The sequence below is a fragment of the Oreochromis niloticus genome, linkage group LG7, assembly GCF_001858045.2.
Source record: "Oreochromis niloticus isolate F11D_XX linkage group LG7, O_niloticus_UMD_NMBU, whole genome shotgun sequence".
Lineage (NCBI taxonomy): Eukaryota > Metazoa > Chordata > Actinopteri > Cichliformes > Cichlidae > Oreochromis > Oreochromis niloticus.
In genome coordinates, this window is record NC_031972.2 from 17,811,200 (window position 1) to 17,833,592 (window position 22,393).

General features: G+C 40.4%; 1 protein-coding gene across 1 annotated transcript in view; it reads left to right on the forward strand.

Moving 5' to 3' along the window:
• Positions 1-11,772: 11,772 nt before the first annotated feature.
• The window catches only part of hcn1 (hyperpolarization activated cyclic nucleotide-gated potassium channel 1), a 69,594-nt gene continuing 58,973 nt past the window's right edge, over positions 11,773-22,393 (forward strand). Inside the window, exons 1-2 of the mRNA XM_003451491.5 lie at positions 11,773-12,128; positions 18,098-18,521. Of these exons, the coding sequence (XP_003451539.1) occupies positions 11,773-12,128; positions 18,098-18,521 (780 nt within the window). The remainder of the gene's footprint in view (positions 12,129-18,097; positions 18,522-22,393) is intronic.

Genomic DNA, 22,393 nt, shown 5'->3' on the forward strand with positions numbered 1-22,393 from the left:
GCGTGCTGATACAGGAAAGGCATTGGAAATCAATTATGCTGTACACAGTCAGCTGGCCACATGAGACACTCAAATCAATTTTTCCCTCTCAATATTCAGCACGAAAATTCTGAAGTGACTTTTAATTATCTCTGAGGATTTCCCGTCTCTGTTTCTGTCAGTACCTCTTAATACTACACGTGTTCACATGTTTAATAGACCTTTCTCACAATGGCCCTTTTGACGTGTCAGAGGAGGAAGAGGTGGGACTAACAGACCGAACTGATGCGCCCTGCACACACGGCAGCACTGCCTTGGAACTGGCTCAGCCACAGTAACTGATGTTATTAATGTTTACTCGGGTTTTAACCAAATCTGATAAGCATTTTAAAAACAAACGGAAACAAACACGTAAACTGTAGGATTTCCACAAGATTAGAGAAGCATGTTAAAATTTGGAAACATTGCACTTTAAGAATTCCTCCAGCTATTTAGTCTTGATTTAACAAAGTACTAGAAAATGATAACGCCCATCAAAATAATTGCCTATTTGCTTTACAAGCTTAGCATACATCCACCAATTTGCATGTGGCTCTTGTGGTTTTGGTCACGGCGTGTGGAAACAGGATGTTGACTTCAGGGTTAACCCTGGGTTTTCTGTACTACACAGGGTGTTCACTTCTTATCAGGGTATATTGCCTTGATAACTTATGTGGTAAAACTAACCAGATTAGAGATCACCAGCTATGAAATCATTATCCAGGAGCAATCAAGTCTCCAAAAAGGAAGGTCTAAATTTTTCTAACAGAATCTTTAATGAGAAGTAGGCTAAACTTGATGAATATCCAAGTGCTTGAAGTGCACATACATTCATTCGGTGCTGTTGATATTCAGCTATCACACAGCGATTTTCATCCCACATAAGGGATTTATTTGGAGCGACTGTGTTCTGCTTTCATGCTGCGTTTACACACTTGATATTTTTCTGTATTTATTTCGTCCTCTGTAAATAACAGTTCCCCATACATCCTTTTTTTTTTACTAAGAAGGTGGTTCACGTCTTACCGGGACATATCACCATGGTAACTTGTGCTGTGAACTTAACCTGCTTCAGAGTAGATTACATTCCAGATTAGTAGGTATGAAATCACCGCCTGCTAACCAATCAATGTCCATGGGCACTGACCAATCAATTCTCTGGATAATAGTGTCACCACTCCTGGAAGATCCCTTGAACCTCTGCAGAGGTAAGAAGGTCTAAAGGTTTTTGGACCCTCCTTTGTGTTTCCCTGAGGAGCATCAGTAATAAATATACACTGATTAGGTTTAAAATTACAGCCACCTGCTAAATGTTGTGTTGGACATTGGTCCAACATTGGAAATTGGAAACATTGGTCCAAAATTGGACATTGACAGACCTCTTACTGCCAAAACAGCCCTGAACCACTGAAGCATGGACTCCACTAGAGTCCATGTGGTACCTGGTACCAAAATGTTAGCAACAGATCCTTTAAGTCCTGGAAGTTGCAAGTTTGGGCCTTCGTGGATCAGATTTCTTTGTCTAGCACATCGCACAGATACTCAATTGGAATAAGATCTGGAGAATCTGGAGGCCAAATCAAGATCTCGAACTTGTCATTATATTCCTTAAACCATTTCTGAACCAGTTTTGCTTTGTCACATGGTGAGTTATCCTGCAGAAAGATACCACAGCAATCAGGAATACTTTTTTAATGAAAGGGTGCAACAATGCTTTGTAGCCTTTTTTAAAAGAACATTCACATGGATGGCAGCACCCAAAGTTTCCCAGCATAACATTGTCCAAAGCATCACACTGCCTCCACTGACTTGCCTTCTTGCTACAGTCTGTTGTGATGCCAGGTGTTGCCCAGGTAAGTGACGCACCGGGTTGTCCATGTGATGTTAAAGAAAACTTGATTCCTCAGACCATACCACCTTCTTCCATTGCTCCATGGTCTAGTTTTGATACTCATGTGCCCATTGGTGATGGTTGATAACCAGTTCTGTGTGACCATTTATTCCAGTTGCCAATATTAGAATAAATGAATCCAGATAATGGAAAGATACCTTGGGTATTCTGAACTCTCTTTGTTGTAAAGTAAAACAAACAATAATCTCAAAAATGACAAAGGTAGCACATGAGGAACATGACAGACAGCAACCACACGCAGGAGAAGACAGTCAGGACCATCAGCTGGAAGCAGGAAAAAAAACTAACACAAGACACAAAAGTAAAGAAGACAACAGACCCAGTAATGTTCAGACTCCTTAGCAATGTTGTCACATTTACATTCATCAGCAGATTTTTTTAATAAGCACTGTGTACGTTTTCATTTTAAAAATAATACAGCAGGATAGAAATTGATAAGATTTTACTTTTCTAAGAATCCTATTATCTATTGGGCTTATATGTCTTTAGAAAAGTTGGCCTTCATAAGTTAGCATTGTAACTGTTTTGTTATCTCTGAGTCTGAACAGAAGCAGAGTAGAAGAAAAAGACTTGAATGTGACTCATGTGTGGAAAAGCTACAGCATCAAGAGTTTGACGTCACTGTTTTGTAATGTGCCACAGTCAGAAAAATAACTGAAAAAAGGCACTGATGATCTTGGAGGTACAAGATAGAGTGGACGATTTAGAATCTCTGATGAGAGGGCTGGTTACATATCTGTTTTTATCACTGAATGTAACTCCCATTCAAAACTGTGATCAGGAAGTGTCAGAGTTGTGGTACACCTTAGACAAACACAAATTTGATTTGGAGATGTGATCATTTGATTTTTGCAGTTTGCTGGGGAAACTTTGAGATTAACAAATTTCAGAGATTAAGAGATTTTTGCCTCTGTGACATGAGTTCAACTCTTTTTGTCCATCTGCAGTGAGATTCTCCACGCTAAATATGATGCTTTCATGTTAGCAGGTTAAAGAGGGTTTTTGCACTCCTGACACATACGTTTGTTGATTTTACATTGAAATTCTGACCACAGAAAGACATTTGCTATATTCCTTTTTGTTTACCCTTTTTGTATGTGAACCGTATAATCAACCCTGAACCCAGTAACTCTCAAGGTGAGCGCACTGTATGTGGTAATGAGCAGAGCTGCGGGGACCCTCTTTCTTCTGGGAGATTTAACCTTGCTGTTCTGCTGAAGCAGCACGCCAAAACACCAGGAAGCCTCATAACCATTTCAGAATGGGAAAATTGAGAGAACTGAGGGATATATTGGGGCTTGGGGCAGTCTGATAAAGAGGAAATAGGAGGATCAAAAATGCAGAAATAAGTGAGGGCTAGCACCACTCGTAGGGAGGTGGGGAGGCGCAGTGTTTAAACAGGAATAATGAGGGATAAGGTAAAGGATGGATGAGGGAAGTAATGACGTCACAGGTTACGTATTGCTATGCTCTGCAGGGTAACCCTTCACTTCATTTCCCGAGCCCGGGACCAGGAATACATCGTATCCTCTTACCCTAAAACGTTCTGAATTCATCTAAAGTAATTCCCTCCTCTTGTTCCCTGCCCTAAATGCAGACAGACACACAAGCGTGCACACACACAGACGCACATTTGTCTGTCTGCAGCTGGCTATGGTCTGCGCTGTCTGGTAGCTGGAGCACTTCAGATCATCATGGATTACTATGAGCTTTTCCCAACAGCCTCTAAAATCTCTGGCTTTCAACATTTAGGCGATTTGACTTTTTGGAGCCATAATTAACATTTAGATTCCTCTCATACTCAGCCAGCTAGCACTCAGCCATTGTTTTACTCTGCGGTTTCTGCACAACTGACACGTGTACACACATTTCTGATGTTACGAGGTTCTAAAACTGGAGAAGATTATTTGTTCATCTGAAAAGATCATTCTATTAAAATACAGTCCATCTGCTACTGTTAAGGATGTTTATCTTCAAGTGTCTACACATGGTGCACAAGAAAAATGCATGAAATCAAAGCTAATGACAGAGACAGTTAGGAAAAAAATAAATTGAATAGACACTTTAAATTCTGTTGAATATTTCCAGAATTTACTCTGCGAGGTTAACTCAATGCATCCGACAGGTGCTGCAGAGAGAAAAGAGAGGCACATATAGAACACATATTCACCCTTGCTAATGGAGCAGATAATAAAAGCTCTGAGGCAGACAGGCGAAGAGGCAGTGATAAGATGTTTCTTATATTAACATATAAAACAGCAGTAAAGACACTTTCAATCCGAAACTGCAAAAAGCTAGAGTTGGCAAAAAAAAAATACTGCCAACATAAAAGCTTTTGTTTTATTTTTTTGTTCTCTAAGACAAAGTCGTCTCCAAAGATTCAGAGGGATGAAGACCCTGAGTTGTTCTGTTTTATTTCTTGGAACAGAAACGTGTGTGTCAGTGTGAACTCAAACAGTTATTGGTGCATTAGCAGAAGCACTTTGCAGACACTTTTGTCTTGAAATGTATACGTGAGGGTCAATGTATGAATTTTTTTAAGGATTATTTTTTAAATGTAACAAACCTGTTGTAATAGTGTAGTAATTACCAACTTCTGTTGTGAAGGAATAAACTGGTTAGTGTGATGAGATATCTATCAGATCACATTAAGCTAGCAGAGAGAAAAAAGTTGCCACTTTCTGTAATTCACAGGGGAAAAAATGATTCAGTTTCTCACTTGTTCAAGCACTTTGGCTGGCTGTACAAAAAGTCCAAGCACACACACACACTCACACAGCACACACAGATGTGGTTAATGTTAAACACTTTACTCAGCAAGGCTTGGTGGCTCACTTCATAACTGTTGTGAAAGACGCCACCCATCAAGGGATCAACGGACGTCAGTAAATCCATTACTAAAAATACTTGCCAATCCTTTGGGATTACTACGCTTAGCAAGTGGACACTGTGCATGCCACAAATCTGGAATTAGGCAGAGAAAGGCTGTCAATGGTGCATCAACACCTGATCCACTGTCTAGGCATATGCGTGCCCGGGGCAAAGGTGTCGTTAAGTGTGTCACTTCAACTGACCTGCACCATATGGTACACTGAACTTTGTTCACTTTCTTGAAAAAGGTTGGCAAGAATTAAACTAGTGGGAATGCCACTTAAAAGCTGTAATTTTATAATAAAATGTGTGCTTTAAAAAGACTTTAGCGGTTATGTGCTAGAAATACAGTATGACTGTAAGCTTTGTAAACATGAAATGCATGCAACAGAAATACAACAGAAAGAATACTGTCACTACAGTTTGACATACCATACCATATAAACTGGATTTGTGTTTGTTTTCTATGTGACCCCCAGTTCACACACACAGCAGGCAATATATGGATCTATTAAGAATAAATACAGTATATCTAATTATTTTTAATTTAAAAGATCTTCAGTTTTTAGAATATTAAACTAGTTTGGAGCATTTTTGTTTTGTTTTCCAACATAATTTATGGTTGATAATAACCCTAAAATCTGTTTTCATAGCCCTTTTCTATTTCTTTGTCTATCATAATTTATTTAATTAGTTTTAGTTCAGAATATGTTGAGCTGCTTTCTTGATGTTTAAGCCAGATAAACAGTAACGTGTGTTGCATAAAGCATGTCATTTCCATATTCTGCTGGATATTCGACATCAGACCAATACAAATATTTATTTGATATGATGTGCAATATAGTTTCAATTATAAATATTTAGTATATTCATGCAACAAAGGCATCACAAGTAAAAACATACTGGACCAAATGCACAAAGCAATTAAAACTGTAAGTATAAGCAGAGATAACCGAGAAAGGGAAAAATAAAATCAAAGCCATTTGAGTATGCTGGGTTGCTAGAGCTGAGTGCACTGCAGCAATGTGACACAGAGTGGATCTGGATGGCTGGTACACATACCTGTAGGCCTTATGAGGAGAGTAGGAACAAGTAACCAAGGCAGAGTAGTTCAGGTAATTAACTGAAATGACAAAACAGAGTAGTAAATATAAAAATAAGAATGTCTTATAAAGACATAACTCTGCATTCAGTTCTGTGTTAAAAAGTTTTGAACCTATACAGCTATCCACAGACTGCGAATGCAGAGTTTTCCCATCTATACCATCCATCTCACACAGAAGGAAAACTGAATGAAATCCTGCATACTTACAAATTATATTCACTGCAACAGGTGATTGTGGCAGAAGGTGCAAACATAACAATATGTTATGTTTAATAGGTAAAAATTTTCATAACTACCTAATTTTGTTGCATTTATAGGCACTAAATGATTGTTAATTCATGTTGTATGTTTAAAGGTTGCATGTTGTCAAGAGCTCAGTGATGTAAATCTAACTAAGCTGCAGTAACAGACATTTCAGCATTACAGCATTTGTCCCACTATGACTGATGAAGTCACACCCCACCTACCGCATACTGCTGCTCTACATCAAGCTAATGCATAATGATAATAATGATCCTGCAATTATTTCAATTTTAATTATTGCCACAATTTTATTATTTATAGATTTTTTACATAGTAAGAATATTTAAAAAAATGGTGGTTGACATGTTGGCTTATAGCTCACAATTAAGAAGTAAGTAAGTGTAGCTTCTTTTGGACTTTAGAATCGTCCATTTCTATATTTGCATTTCTATCTGTTGCTTTTGGACATTTCACAAATTGGGCAGCTCATTCTGATGATTATAAACCAATAACCGATCATTTTTATCACAGTCATCTTGCTGACTGAGCTTCCTAATGCTCTCATTTGTTTGTACAAGTCAGTTCGCTGATTAAGTCAACCTTGGCCTCAGCTGGTCCCTTTCCAATGCCTCAGTCTCATCCCGGAGGTCCATGATACCCTGATAGTCTCAGCTGGAGACAGACCAAAGCTTTCAATCTTATTACAACACTACCATCTTCCCAGCCCCAATCACGGTTTAATTAAAGTAGTCGGCCATGGGACAAGCGTCCAACGAGGACAAGTGAATTAGTAGTCACGTCTGGCCCAAGAGGTGGAAGATTTGTGTTTTTTAATTTGTGTTAGTTATTAAGCTTGGTCTCTCAGATGTTTCAGTGAGACTACAATAGGTGATTTACAGCATTTACATCCACAGGTTATTATTCAGTGGAGAAGAATTTGAATACAATGGAAATGGTAAGACTAGAGTTCATGTATTCCTATGTGACAGGTGTCTGCTAAACCTTAAAACAATTCCTGTTTGTAGGAAATCTGGTTTTACATTTAATGTCTTGCAGAAAATGAAACGAGTCCAAGGAGGCACACAGTGCCACTATCCTGCAGAGGGGTGATGCTGTTGTTGGCAAAAGCAATGACTGACAGTGCAGGGGTATGTAAGGTTTCATATCTATCAGTGTAAAACTGGATGTAATCTTAGACACACAATGCAATTTCAAAAAGGCCACTGAGACAATCAGAAGAATCACAAACACATTTTACAATGTAGGAAGCGGGTTATTAAGTACGCAATTCTCTGGATATTCATCATAATATTATAAAGCTGGATTAGATCCCACTAGGATCAGATTAAACTCGCAGCTTAAACTGCAACATACTGTATGTTAAAGTGTTTAATACAAATTTCCATACGAGGATGGAAATCTCACTATTGATCTGTTCATATTCAATATGTGTGACTTTTATTTTTTACCTAAACATGATTAGATGTGTAAAGAAAAGTCAAATAAAATCTCTGAATAATTTGTTTTTCTAATTTTTGACATTTTTACCCCGCTCACCACTTCTCCTCTGGCTGAATTATCAGACAGATTTGGATGCAGGATGACGCAGTGAATTAATCATGAGGTTTGGACAAACCCAAACAAAGGTTTACTCCCAGATGAATGTGTTCCTCCGTGATCCACGTTCTCCACCCGCTAAAGTTATTTGTGTTGTATTTATTCTCTGACATGTGAATGGGCCATCTGTGATTTGCACTTGTTCAATATCAGTATTACTTTAAGCCATAAATCTTATGCAACATTTTTCTCTAGCAGTACCCCTCCCTGTCCCATTAACTGTGTAGTTACACAAGCGTTGTGTAGTAGAAACAGTTGGCATGCCAGCTAATCCAATCCAACACTAACCCAGCTGAGAGAGAAAATGAACAAAAAATTAAGGGATGTCTGTTTCAATTATGATAACATTTGGATCATTGCATAATAATCCACTACCAAACATGCAAAATATCTGAGCTAATGTCCTCTAGTGATATACACAGCCAGCTGTGAGATTTTTTGTTTTGTTTTTTTGTATTGACAGGAAAAGAGTGGCTGCGTGGGTTCAGCTTGGGTATACGATGCCACATTGTGTAAAAAAGTACAGTTTCAGGTGATACGAAATGCTTCTGACAACCACACTTAATTGGACAGCAGTGGCTCAGGCAGTAGAGCAAGAGGTCTGTCACTTGGAGGGTTGTTGGTTCAAGCCCTGGCTCCTCTAGGTGCCAAAAGCACAAAGTACTGTGTGCTTGTAGAAAGCTTAGTTAGAGTTCTATCTATGTAATTGTCCAATAAGTTATTTAAAAAATATCAACCAAGTTTATATAAAATTTAAAAAGGTCAAAAATGTATTTTTCCTTCAGAAAAACAAATATTTTCTCAATAGAGTATATTCTATTCAGCAAAATTTTACATTCAAAATCTTAATTACACTCAATCAAATCAAAGGTAACAGAAGATGGATTCACAGTGTTCATAAAGAGATGGACATGGTCATCAACAATACTCAGGTAGGCTAAATGAGTTTTAAGAATGCTCATGTGGTAAGGTACCCAAAAAGTGCCAAGAAAATATAGCCTGCACCATAACTCGAGCACCCTGAACCTGGATGGATCCACGGATTCGTGTTGTTTACACCGAATTCTGACTCTACCATCTGAATGTCATTAGAAATTTAGACTGCTTAAATCAAGTAACATTTTTCCAATCTTCTTTTGTATGAATTTGGTGACCCTTTAGTGGTGTTCTGCAGCTGTAGCCCACCTGCTTCAAGATTTGATGTGTCGTTCTTAGAGAGCTGCTCTTCCTGTTTATTGACTTGAATCAACCATTCTCCTCTGACCTCTGGCTCCAACAAGACATTTTTTGCCCAGAGAACAGGTGCTCACTATGTGTGTATTTTGGGTTATTAATATCAGCACCTTCATGTATAAGTCCAGTTTTTCTAGTTGGCTTTTTTAAAGTTAGAGGTACTTTAATTGATTTATGTTCTTTTGGGTAGTCAACAGTGCCTTTGTTTAGGCTACTGGGTTAACATACTCAAGTGCAGGACTCAACAGCAGGTTGAATAACTCAAAAACAATCTCAGGGTGAAAACTATATCTAAAGCCAAGTCCAAGAGAGAATCCTGAGTAGGAAGAACAAATCCAAAGCCGAAAAGAGAATCAGAGAAAGCAAAGAACACAAAGAGATTAAAACAGATGGAAAGGACTATTCGTACACATAGGGTAATCAGGGAAGTGGAGACAGCTTGGGGATATGAGACACAGGTACAAGCACCAAAAAAAACGATATTTACAGTTAGATACAGGAGACAAATTTCAAAGTAAAACAGGAAATACCCCCCCAAAAAATCCCAACAAAAATAGAAAGATGAGAGAACGTACACTGAATGCAACACAGAGGCACACTGCCTTGATAACCTTCTAATGTGACCATAAGCTTTCTGAACAGTAACAGTAGCAGTTTAGTAACTTTAACCTAAACCATGATTTCCCATGAATCTAAAAAACTGTATTACCAGTTAATACCATCAGAAGCCTGTATTATTTTATGTTAATGGTAATTAATGTTCCTGGTATACTGAACAATGCCATTGGGGACTGGAGCCATGTTAAAATAGCTTTAATGCATTTATAGCATGACCAGTGTATAATGGCCAGTGCCTCATAACCAGTCATTCTTACACTTACAGGAGTACCTTTTTTTCTAAGAGTTCTGCACCCAGTCAAACATGTGCATAAATGGACACACACACACGTACACATATGTACACAGTACCTGAGTGTAAATATGCAAATAAATGGATGTATTTATGTGCCCATCTGTTTGTGTGTGTATTCTAAAATATCTCTTATTCTTAGACCTATTGATAGTGTGGAAATGAAGAAAATCTCATTTCATGCTGTGAGTCTGACATGAAAATCACAGCACTAGATTTTCCCATGCATAAGGCGAAATTTTATCCTTCACAAAATATCCTGACTCTTAGCAGTAATGTCTAAACAGCGTTTCCATGGCAGATGGTTTGTGTGACAGGCTGTCCTGCAATTATGCCATTAAGGGGGAAGCCACTCCCTGTGCTCTCTCACTCTTTCTGCTTCTCTTCATCCACACTCCCAAGCGAGCAACCTATAAAACCGCAACTACTCACTATTTCCTTTTATTAATTAATAACTCAGTTATTCTTTTGATCAATTATTTAATGATTCAGTCTTAACAATGTCAGAAAAAGTGACAAAACATGAACATTTTCCAGACTTGATACCTTGCTTTGCAAATAATAAAGAAATGTATCATAAATTTGGATGTAAAAAAGCAAAAAAAAAGCAAATTCCGATTAAAGTACGATTAGCTGATCAGAATTCCTTTTAACTTGTTGGCTGCTTCTGTAGTTTCTGTATTGCTCCCGTTCAATTTCCCATCTACTTTCTCCAGCTTCCAGTCTTTACCATCCTTCACAACAATTATTTCTGCACTTTATTCTATTATTTTCCCACTGCAATGTAATTCCAGTACTCAGACTCACACCCTTTCTTTGGTCCATCTTCTTTCTTGGTCTATTCCTCATCCTATCTTTACCTGCAATCCTTGAGATTTATTCTGGATAGAGACCTAATTCTAGGAGATTTACGCAGTGATTCCATTATACATGTCCGGTCAACCACGGTTCGCATAATTAGAGAAAACACCCTTTGGAAACAGCATCAGTGGAACAGTTGGTCATCTCTTAATTTACACAACGTGTCAGAATGTGCTCATTAATTCAGACGTTACCTGATTAACTACGGAATTCTCCTACATGGAACAGAGCATCTCTTTGTGGTGCATATAAAAGTTTCTACGCAGCCTATACGTCAAGTTTGGAAATAAAGCAAACTGCAGCAGGTAGTTACAGGAAATGTTGGATCCGATCTGCAACACCTTAAAAACTGCGATATCCACAAGATGTTTAACTTGTAGTTTAATGTGGCCGGTGGCACCCTCTTTACAATCTGTTTCATCCAGTTGGCTTCTATTGTAACTTCTCAGCAGGAAGCAAACCAGGTGCCAGGCGAACCATAGGAAGTACCCAATGTATATCGGTTTATTAAGAAATAAAATAATAAAATCAGCCCTCATTAACTTGTCATGCGTGTGTTTTTTCTTCTATAGCAGCGGCTTCCCCCTGCCGTGTGTGAAACTGTTGGCAAAGGAGGGGACTGGAGACGGAGGAGGGGGGTATCGTCAGCCACATTATGTAAATAAGGTGCAGGAGCATGTGCCAGTTAAACCGCAGTGTCGTGCGAAGTGAGATGAGGCACAGGCTTTGGACGGCAGAAGCCGGGGGCCGTCGGTAGATGGCGGTAACCCAAGAAACCTGATCCACCGGGTTCTCGGCCACTCTGTCTCAGTTTGCAGCACTCGCGTTGAAGGCAGAGGAGCCGAACAGTTTGAAGGACATCAAAAGAAACAGGAGAGCTCGCGGCGCGTCCTCTCTCCCCCCCGCTCTCTCTCTCTCGAGCCGGAGACGGAACGCGTAGTCTCAGAGAGAAAACAGAAGAAACCCCCCCAAAAAACAGAAAACGGGAAAACTAAGAGCGCCATGGAAGACAAATCTAATTCGTTCTCCAGCAACAAGGAGGAGAAGGCGGATGGGAATAATGTTTTTCAGAGGCAAGACTCGATACAGAAAAATAACACGGGGAGCCAGAACATGAAGGACCATGGCAACTCAGTGGGCTTCAAGGGGGAGCGGGAAGAGACCATGGTTGGTTTTGATGATCTGGAGGGGGCGTCCAGGCAATATGGTTTTATGCAGAGGCAATTTGGGGCCATGATGCAGCCCGGAGTCAATAAGTTCTCCTTGCGTATGTTCGGCAGCCAGAAAGCTGTGGAGAAAGAGCAAGAAAGGGTTCAGACGGCCGGATACTGGATCATTCATCCATATAGCGATTTTAGGTAAGGGCTGGAATAGACACCTGCTCAAACCCCCTCCCCCTCCCCTTTATTTTATCCACCCTCACTGTCACCCTAAGGTCTGCAAGCTATAGCCTCCACTTGTTATCGGCACTCTCTCACACACAACCTGGCCCAAAGCGCATACGCTAATCTACCTCTGTCTTTAGGCAATCAGGCTTCCGCTGGTCGGGGAGGGGAGGGGGGCTTCTGTCAAAATGTGCTCGGTGATTGTGTGTGTGTGTGTGTCTTTCATTGCGGCATTTTTAGTGTTATTATTATTATAAGAGAAAAGGGAGGGACGCATTAAGGCTAAAGGTGTTTCAGTGAAACGTCCTTGGGTAAAGGATGGTGAATGTCATGATTGGAGAACACACACAGAGCTCAGCCCTCCTGACTGCTTCACACCAGCGGCGCAGTGGCAGCTTCTCATTGCGACACGTTCCCTGCTCGTATAGGGGCGACCGTACCTGGACACAACGTGACAATGCCATTGCACCATCGGCGGTTGTAAACATTTCTTTGTAGGCGGATGTGAGCCGATGGGCCTGCGTGCAGAAAGGGAAAAAATGCACAGAATGCGGTAAAATCGTGCAGGGAGACGATTAAGGAGAAGATGGCCGTGTTTTGAATTAATTAGTAACAAAAAAACCTGATCATTGAGTCTTATCAGAGAGTTTTTACATGCATTTTTTTAAGCTGACTTGAATGAGGAAATGTGATGGAATGTGTTTGTTTCAAAGGAACCGCAGAAGGATCGTGCCACACTTCCTTCCTCGGCACCCACTAAATGTCATAGTGGTTGATCATTTGGATTTGGTCTTTGGTTTGTCTGATTTATTTATTTTTTCCTCTCAGCTGCACCAGCTCTCTGGCTTTATTGCAGCAGAGAGTTTGAGTTTCAGACCAGCTGCCTCCAATTTGCTTACATTTCCATACACAGTAAACAAATGAATCCAGGTAAAGGCGGTACGGGCTCACCCCCCCCCTCTCTCTCTCTCTCTCACACACACACACACACACACACACACACAGACACTCACGAGCTGCATGTTTACAGTTCACCTCTTCACCAATTAAGCATCTCATCTGGTCCAGCCTCTGCACCAGTGTCACCTGGCACAGCTTGGTGGTGACAGTCATCCCCGTTTTCCGTTGTCGCAACATGTAACGTGTCGGGGCACGTTGTCCCCCCCCCCTTCGGCTCCCAGTGCCTTCAGCTTAGAGCTGTCCATGGTCCTGAACTTAGAGCAGGCTGGAAAAATGCAGCACTCCCTTTTTCTGCAAGGCTTTCTTTTGCTGCGGATTTTTTTTTTTTATGGCAGGTGATTTCTTATTAAAAAAAGGTAAAAGGTTACATTTCCTGCTGGGTTATTTAGCTACATACATTTGTTGTGATTAATGAGATACCACATGGTACTCATGGTAGCGCTAAACTCTATAAATCTTCATGCCCCACCCCTTCCAAGATCCCCCCCGCCCTTTCCATGCATAAGAATAAAGATAACTAGGCTATCATCGCCTCAGCCACACAAAGACACACTCATATGTGCTTGCCCCTCTGCAGACACAGATGGACAATGATGGTAGGCAAGGATTAGCACAACACAACAGTCAACGAGCTTAACAGACTCTGAAAACAATTATGTAAGAAGATTGACCCCCTCCAAAAGATAGCCAAAGGGTATGACCACAGCAGTTCAGTGAAATGGATACCTGTTCCACAGCTATTAGTGAGTCAAGAGATTAATTAGTGGTCCCAAAGTGAATGGGCTGCATTTGTTATATTTGAGGAATTTCAAAAAATACAGTGGGGGATTACAATGAAAATCAGCAGGAAAAAAAAGGCTCTGTAATGAGAACATATGTGTGATTGCTCAAGCAGACTGGGCCTTCGTCTTTCTGCAGTATTAGAAAATGTTTCTCTCACTCACGCTGGCAGAGGCACCCTAAGGTTACTTCCTCATGACATTTTCCAGAGGGCTGTTTTTCAGAAGACGCTCTTGTCCTCCAGACAGTGCAATGAAACGACCCCCTTCTATGCCGCTGAGATCGCCTCCTGGCTTGAAAGTGCTACCTTGAGGTTTTCATCCCAGTTTGTGCTGGCGCACAAATGATGGAAGAGACAAGGCTGCTTCTTTGTTGCACGTGGCTCCACGTACTATTTCTTTTCTTTCATTTTTTTATTCTTTTTGCTAGGAAGTCTTCGCCACTTGTTCATTAATCTTATACTGGTATATACTCTTATCTTAAAGTTATGTGAGCAAAAACAGAAGACACAAAACACTATCTTTAATGAAAAGCATTACGTAAGTACAGACCATGAATGACACCAAGCATTCACACGGGCTTTATATTGCTTTGTCGAGTGTTGAAACTCAATATTCAACATATTCTTTGTACACAGTAGCTGCTTAAAGATTTATGGCAGGTTAGTAATATTCATTATTAATAGATTTTTGAGAGGGCCCGTGCACGGCCTCGTGCACCTCTGGTTTTGCTAAAGGTGGCTTTGTCATGCTCCATATGCTGTTGTTCAAAGACGCTGTGCAGGTTTTAAGCCTTTTCAAAGTAAATTCTCATGTTGCAGTTCTTTTAATTAACAGAACGTAATTGTAGAGTCAATTGTGTTTCTTTCAGATAGTGTGTACTCTAAAACCTGCATTCTTCTGAGTGGTTAGAGGCAGAAATTTAACAGTGTAGCTTTACTACCCCTAATTTATTCCTACAACAACAGCCTTATTAAAAAGAAGAAAGAGGCGAGTAAAGCTAGTTTTGAGTATTTAATCAAGCTTGAACAAATCTTTTCCCACATGTTCTGTTTTACTCATCTCGACATTCGTAGATGACTCTGACATCCTTTTTTTTAAAAACAAAGTCTTTCTGTTTTTCTCTCTGAGCATGTGTCGTGCTGTACCACGGTGTACCTGTTACATTGTAGACTGGATTGGGCCGGGTTGTGCTGAGTAGGATCATGTGGACTTCATTGTGTTGCTTGGCAGGAGAGGGTCTGGCATTGATCATGATGGATCACTTGTTGTAAGAAGGAAACCTACAAGACAAAATGTGCTGGCTTGATTTTCATGCAGATTTTTTTTTAACTTTCTTGTGATTAATCTGCCTCAGCTGGATTATTAGAGGCTCACTGCTTCCCCTTTTGGGGTTCTGTAGCTTCCAGCTCTTGTTATAAGTGGAGCATATTGTCTCAAAGTATTTTTTCTTCGATACACTCAAATCGCATACGCTTTTTTTCTAGTTCATGCTGCGTGAATACATTCGGCAGAGTGACCAGAGTGCCACAGTTTCTCCGTTGCTGCAGAGCCTACAGTGTTTGGGAAATGTCTCCCATTTTAAACAGTCACAACAGCAGCGTGTTATAGCATTCAGACCAAGTTTTTTTAAATTGATTGTAAACTCGGGATAAAAGATGATTAGCAGAGTGCACATTTCATCTGGATGTGAATCCATAGCTGGGACGGGGCTTGAGTGCTGAAATGGGCTGGAAGGGGAGGCTGTACTCCGACAGCACCGGGTGAATGTGGAAGTAGAGTACTTTAGCTGGGGCCCGAATGCATTGCTAGTGTTGGTGCTGCAGTTACAGTTAAGTGCACTGCGCTCGGTTACTGGTTTAGCTGGGGTGCTTTCTTAGAAGTGGCACATTAGGCCAAAAGCTTAAGCTTAATGCAGTATCAGAGCTGCCTCTGTGACTAGGTCAGTAAAACAAAAGAGCCCACCTGCACTGGTCTTACCATAAATAAAAAAACTGTTTTTGGCATTTAAACTTCCAAATTAGTATTTTCATTATTTCAATCTGAAAACTTAACCTAAAATGAGTAGTTTATTACAGAAGCAGAATACAGTTAGACTTTGGTACCTATGCCCCTGGGAGTGATCTGAGGCACATAGAGGAGGATGGTGGGGTGGTAGAGGGGCTAGCACACCATGCTGTGTGGGCCAATGCACTGATGCGTCAAAGGGAGAGTTTTGAAGTTACACACTCTGTTGTTTTTGACTTTGGTATGTGATGAGTTACATGTAAACTCTAGTAGCATTGGGGTTTCACTCCATTTGACAGATTTCTTGCATTCTTCTTCCTGATGACAAATATTTCAAGGTTGCTTAATGTAAATCTTGAACTCACATTTTTGTGTATTATTTGTTATTTAACTATTTTTGCTCTACCGTTGTTCCCTTTTTTTTTTTAACTATAAATATGTTTGTGTTCATTGATTTTCTATCATCCTTGATCCCCTTAGATTAAAGTTGAAAAAGATCAGTCATGGTAGCCTCTTCTGTAAAACTGAAATATAAACAATTACAAGAAGAAAAAAGTCACACACAGCATGACATATCGGGTCAATAAGCTTCAGCTTATTGAACGGTTGATACAATGGCACACGTGCTAAAAACTATAAAAGCACAGCTTTTGTATGTTTTTTTTTTTAATGCGCTCTTATGACTCATAATGCTATAGCTCGGTCCTCGTACGCATTGTACTTGTTGCGTAACTTTGTTGTTATTGTGCTGACCTGAGAGGACTCAGTTTGCATCATGGTTTAGCATGAACTCAACGAGCTCAGCAGTTCAATATCTGCTGGGGTAAAAATACCTATTGTGGACCTCAATGTTTAGTTGAAGTGAAGACAGTTATCAGACATATGATCTGTGGGTATTTATAAAGCCAAGGGCTCGGCTTAATTTATTGAAACAGATCCATTACTGGGTGGCAAGTCTGCCAGACAGGCATCCGGCCAGCCAGTTCATTTCTACCTTCAACAACAACGTGATGGTCAGCAAGGCAGAGCAAAGGCAGGCAGTCAGGGAGCGGGGATAACGTCAGTGGAGAGTTTTTAGAGTGAGATAGGATTGCTGAAAGCATCTATTTTCATTCATGGTTGTCTGGCCTTTACTCGGGGCCCAGAACACTTTGTGAAAAGAGCAGGGTGCTGATGAATTACTTCTGGCTCTGTTCATCGAAAGGCAGAGGGCAGGGACATTAACGCAGCCAGGAAGGATGGAGAGGGTCTCAGTCTAAAGGGCCCTGAATACATATAGTAAGTGATAGCAGTACATTACTGGATGTCCTTGAATCGTAATTAACTTTGAGCCAGAGAGTTTTGGTACGAACTCAAGTATATACTTCTCGGAGCGAGATCTTAAGCTTGCATGTAAGAGCCTTTCCAGATCTGAGCTGAAAGATTATCTAATATTGTCGGCTGTTTAGATACTTCTGAAACATGTTGCATGTTATCTGCTGATAGCAGAAGTGGCAACGTAAGATCTATCAGGCTGTATACCTCTGCAGGCTGAAGCACTGGATAGGCTGCAGTGAAGAGTTTCACAGGCAGTGACTGATGTCAGGTGGCTACTACTGACTTTTATAATCCCCTTACCTCTCTGCTTCCCACATGAAGTTGGAGTTGGAGCAAACTGGCGTTATAGCTATCGTAATGAAACTTGTTTCACACTTTCCCTCCTTTCCCTCAGAATGAATTGAGTTATCGCTGATATGTAACCTTTTAAATGTTCTAATAAAAGAAGGGGATGTAGCTTCGTGCTCTTGAAGCTTATCCCATTTGTAGGCAGCAGAGTATTTGAGCAAGTTCAGATTGAATAAGAGGCCCAGCTAATGTTAGAAAGTCATGTGACCTGACATGGTAAATACTGTATTTAAATGTCAGAAGAGAGCAGAGTAATCGGGCATTTTTGTAAGCAGAGCTTTATAAATCAACATTGTGCAGTGCTGCTCTTTTCTGGGACTGTTCTACCTTTTCATAAGACATGCAGTGACAGAGTGAACAGTCACCTCTGACCGTATGCTATGCACTGGGATAAACAGAATTATACATATAAACAATATCGGCAGAAGAAGCAGAAAAGAAGCATGATTTCTTTTTCCCTGTGGACTTCAGTTTTGTGGCTACAGCATGTTTTATCCCTTGCATTACTCATTTGTTTCGGTTTTTCCACAGGTTCTACTGGGACTTGATAATGCTCATCATGATGATGGGGAATCTAATCATCATTCCTGTGGGAATAACCTTCTTCTCAGAGCAGACTACAACCACCTGGCTGGTCTTCAACGTGGCTTCGGACACCATCTTCCTGGTGGACCTGGTCATGAACTTCAGAACGGGGATCGTCAATGAGGAGAGCTCAGAGATCATCCTCGATCCCAAAGTCATCAAGATGAATTACCTGAAGAGCTGGTTCGTCGTGGACTTCCTTTCCTCCATTCCAGTGGATTATATATTTTTGATAGTGGAAAAAGGCTTTGACTCAGAGGTATATAAAACAGCCCGCGCCCTGCGAATCGTCCGCTTCACCAAGATCCTCAGTCTTCTGCGTCTGCTAAGACTGTCCCGACTCATCAGATACATACATCAGTGGGAGGAGGTGCGTATATATTTGTCTTTGTCACATAAATAAACAAAGTTGTGCGGTCTCTTACTGTGATTGGGTGGGGTCCTTGCTTGGGATTAGTCAGGAGACTTACCTTATCTGTAGGTAACTAGTGTAATCAGTTTCAGTTCTATGATGGGTGAAATTAATTTGAAATCTGAAATCAGAGCAGATCCTCTCAATAGGAGAAAAATACTGCACGTCAACCAGGTAAGGAAATCCCAAACAGCTGAGTCTGTTCATCTGGATGTAGCGTTTTCAGTGGTGAAGCGTGACCAGAGACTGAAGAAGGTGGATGAGTGATGAAGTGTTTCGCCACTGAAATCGCTACGTCCAGATGAACAGAATCAACGTTTTGGGAACACATTTAACAGTTTACCATTCCAGTGTTCTCCAGTGTTAAAAGATGAATCTGAGGCATAGTGAGCAACCTTCTTAATAGTTTAACTGTAGTGGATTTAATGTAAATATCACAAGGTTATACCCAAAGGATATAACAGAGAGTGATGCATTACTTACCCACTATTGAGTCACTGCATGTCTCACACTTTTTCCAACCTGAATCCAGCGTTCTCATCCTTCTCCTAAGGACTAAGTAACTACACATCATCATGACCCTATCATTTCAGCTAGTGGATCCAGTTTCGATATCACGGCCAAAGTCATTACCGTGTGTACGATTTCGTAGTTAAAATGTAAATAGGTGAACATAACGCTGTCATTTTTAATCAACTTGACTCTCTCTTATTTTAAATGTCCTTGCAGCAAAGCGTCAGGGACACGTTCCTCCATTATTGTTATACTTGCTGTTAGCCACGCTCTTTTAGATTGTTTGATATGCACAGAGTGCATTAAAAATATATCAGCAGCAAGAGGAGTGCAACAAGGCATAATGTGCTATGTGCATGGACTGTATATAAAAGATGGATGCAGCCTCCAGGTTTGAAAAGTGGAATAAATTTGTATGAAAGTATACGGGAAGGTTATAGGGAGTAACCCCTTAACAGCTCAGTAAGCCCATTCTTAATTAATCTAGTGCCTCATTTGCTAGCTTCATCCATCTTTATTCTACAGTATTGTGCTTATTTTGTAATTTATGGTTAAATTATGTAAGATATACCTGCAGGTGGGGCTACCTTGTGCCTTACACATTTGGCACTATATTATATGAGCATCCAACATTCTTGGTTTGTCATTTGGAGAAATCAAGAAATCATTACATTTGGCTTAAAGTGAACAAAACAAACAAACCAAAAATACTTAATTACTTACCAAAAGTAGTTAACAAAATTGGAATCTGTAAACCAGAGATGATAAACTCATTTTTCATTGTGGGCCACATACTGCCCAGTTTGAGCCTTAGAGTGCCAGAGCAGTGACTATCCCCCATCTGTCAGTGCAAAGATGTTTAACTACACAGCCCTGAGATGTGTTAATATAAGACAAAGAATTCAATTTTAACAGCACATTTAGGTTTTTCCTCGTGATAAAGAAATGCTGCTGTAGCAAATAAAAGAAGTGTGTCAGCCACATTCTTTGGGCTTAAGTTGTAAGAAATACAAGCGTCAAGTTACAGAAAATGTTCTGGTAGCTCGTTGCCCAGACTGCTCTGTAATTATAAAACAGAGAGTTTAATTGTTTAATTCACAGAAATTCCTTTTTTTAACTGCATTAATAAAATGCATAAAATTCTGTAACAGAAAGTGAAAAAACAGGAACTTTTGTGTTATTAATTACTTTGGTGTAGTATCTATATCCATGGGGGAGGTCTTTATCTGAGGAAAAGCTGTAAAACTAATGAATAAATACAGTTAGAAGTCCAAAATTGATCCCGCCCTTCACATTTCCAAAGCTGTCCAGTGGGCCGGATTAGAGTCTTTGCGCGTCCAATTCTGGCCCGCAGGCTATATATTTTACACCCCTGCTATAAACCAATCGATGACATCACGGTGGCCACATCTGGCTTTTATATAAAAGCTGCTGTTGTGCCCGTGTAAACATAAGCTCCAGTCAGAACTGCCTGATTCCCGGTACCCATACTACGGATCAGTGAATTTTTATAATACAGAAAAAGATCATCTTTCTGCTTAAGTACCAGCGAGGCAGCTGACTTTTACAGTGTTTATGGTAGCTTATAGCTTTCTGTCAGTGTGTGCTTTAAACATTTTTTATTATCCTTACTGCGTAATGTGGCATTTGAAAAACAAAACCATTATTCATGCTTCAGTAAAGCATTATTAAAGCTTTGCTGAATACGGTCTCTGGTTCAGGATTCTCACACACACATACAAGCACACATACGTCACACAACATACACTGAAAGTGAGCGCACTATAGATGGTGGTTGCTTGGTGTTATTTTCCTGGTATGCACACTATGTGGGAAGCTGATTGTGAGGTTCAGCATAGTTTGCAGACTTGTATACATTGGGAGGATGAGACAACGTTGGACCAGGATAGATGCACAAATATTCAGTGCTGCAAGGTTAATGAGAATCTGCAGTGAGGACGCAGGCAGCCAGTGCAGTACAAAGTACACAGGGATGTGTCATAATGCCTGGCTGCAACAGCAGAGCTTACAGGCCTGCGCTACTCTCAGTTCATCTCTCTCACGTCATTCATCTTTGCCTCCAATCATTTCGCTGCTTATCAAACTCCGTGGCTCCTTCTTTCCCTCTGGTTCGCCCCCTTCCCCCCAGTTTTCTCACCCTCTCACTCGCACAGCATGTCCTCCTTTGGCATGTTGTCTTTCTTTAAGACATGTCCAACCCCTGTGCACTTAAGAAGATAGTTTAGTATAGAAGCTTGCATCAATTTACTTATTTCGCTGTAACCATATTAAACGAGCACACCGAGTAATAAAACAACGGTGAATCAGACACATCCACTGGAGATGCGAGAGGGAAGAAAAGGCACTCGGTGGAAACATTCCAAGCTGTCGTAACATGTTAGGTGTGGGATGCAGGATTAGAGCTTTAATGGAGGGACGAATGTAAGTCTCCTGCCATTGCAAAGATTTTCAAGCTGTGAACCTTCGTTACATCAGCCGTGGGACGGACCCAACTAGTTATTCAGTCAGTTTCTACAATAAGTCATCCTCCAAACTGTACGTCCATCCGTCACTCCTTCATCTGGTGTTTGCTCCCTTCCGCCCTCTTCACTCTGTCACCATCTTCTCCCTCCATCTGTGGAGTAAAGGAGGCTGTTATTGCACCAGTGCGGGCTGGCCATTCAGTCTTTTTTCATTTTTCCATCTCTGCTAATATCCTAGTCACGGTCTCTATCAGAGAAAACCTATTCTTATTCTTTAGGGTTGTTACACTCCTAAAATCTTCATTTTTAGTTCACAAGAGCAGAATTTTCCCATTTAGCGTGATCGATACTGAAACTGTATCTAATATATAAAAAATGAGTCACCTGCAGGTATGTCTGAATGATTTAGCTATGAAATTTGTCAGTAAATACTCCACTTTCCTTTATTAAAAGTGCTTGTGGCAAGAAGGATCCTGTTACAAGCAGTTTTGCTGGGGAGTGGATATTGGGTATTATGGTTGCAGTAAAACAGTTGAACAGCTACAGTATTAGGACCCAGTCAGGACCTGACGTGCCTTATTTAACAACTCGCACAACTGCCAGTCATTAGAAAGACATTATAAACTCCACTTCGATGACTCTGCCTGTGCCAATTTGGAAATGTAATAAAGATGGAAGGAAAATGTATGCAGTGAAAAAAAAATACCATTACTAGTTTTTTATGGCAACAGATATTAAGACTTGCGCAGTGCTTGGTGGCTGAAAAGACGTCTACTTGTACAAGAGTGCATGCTGCTGTTTGCACTGTATCCAGTTGTCTGGTTCCCTGTGTGT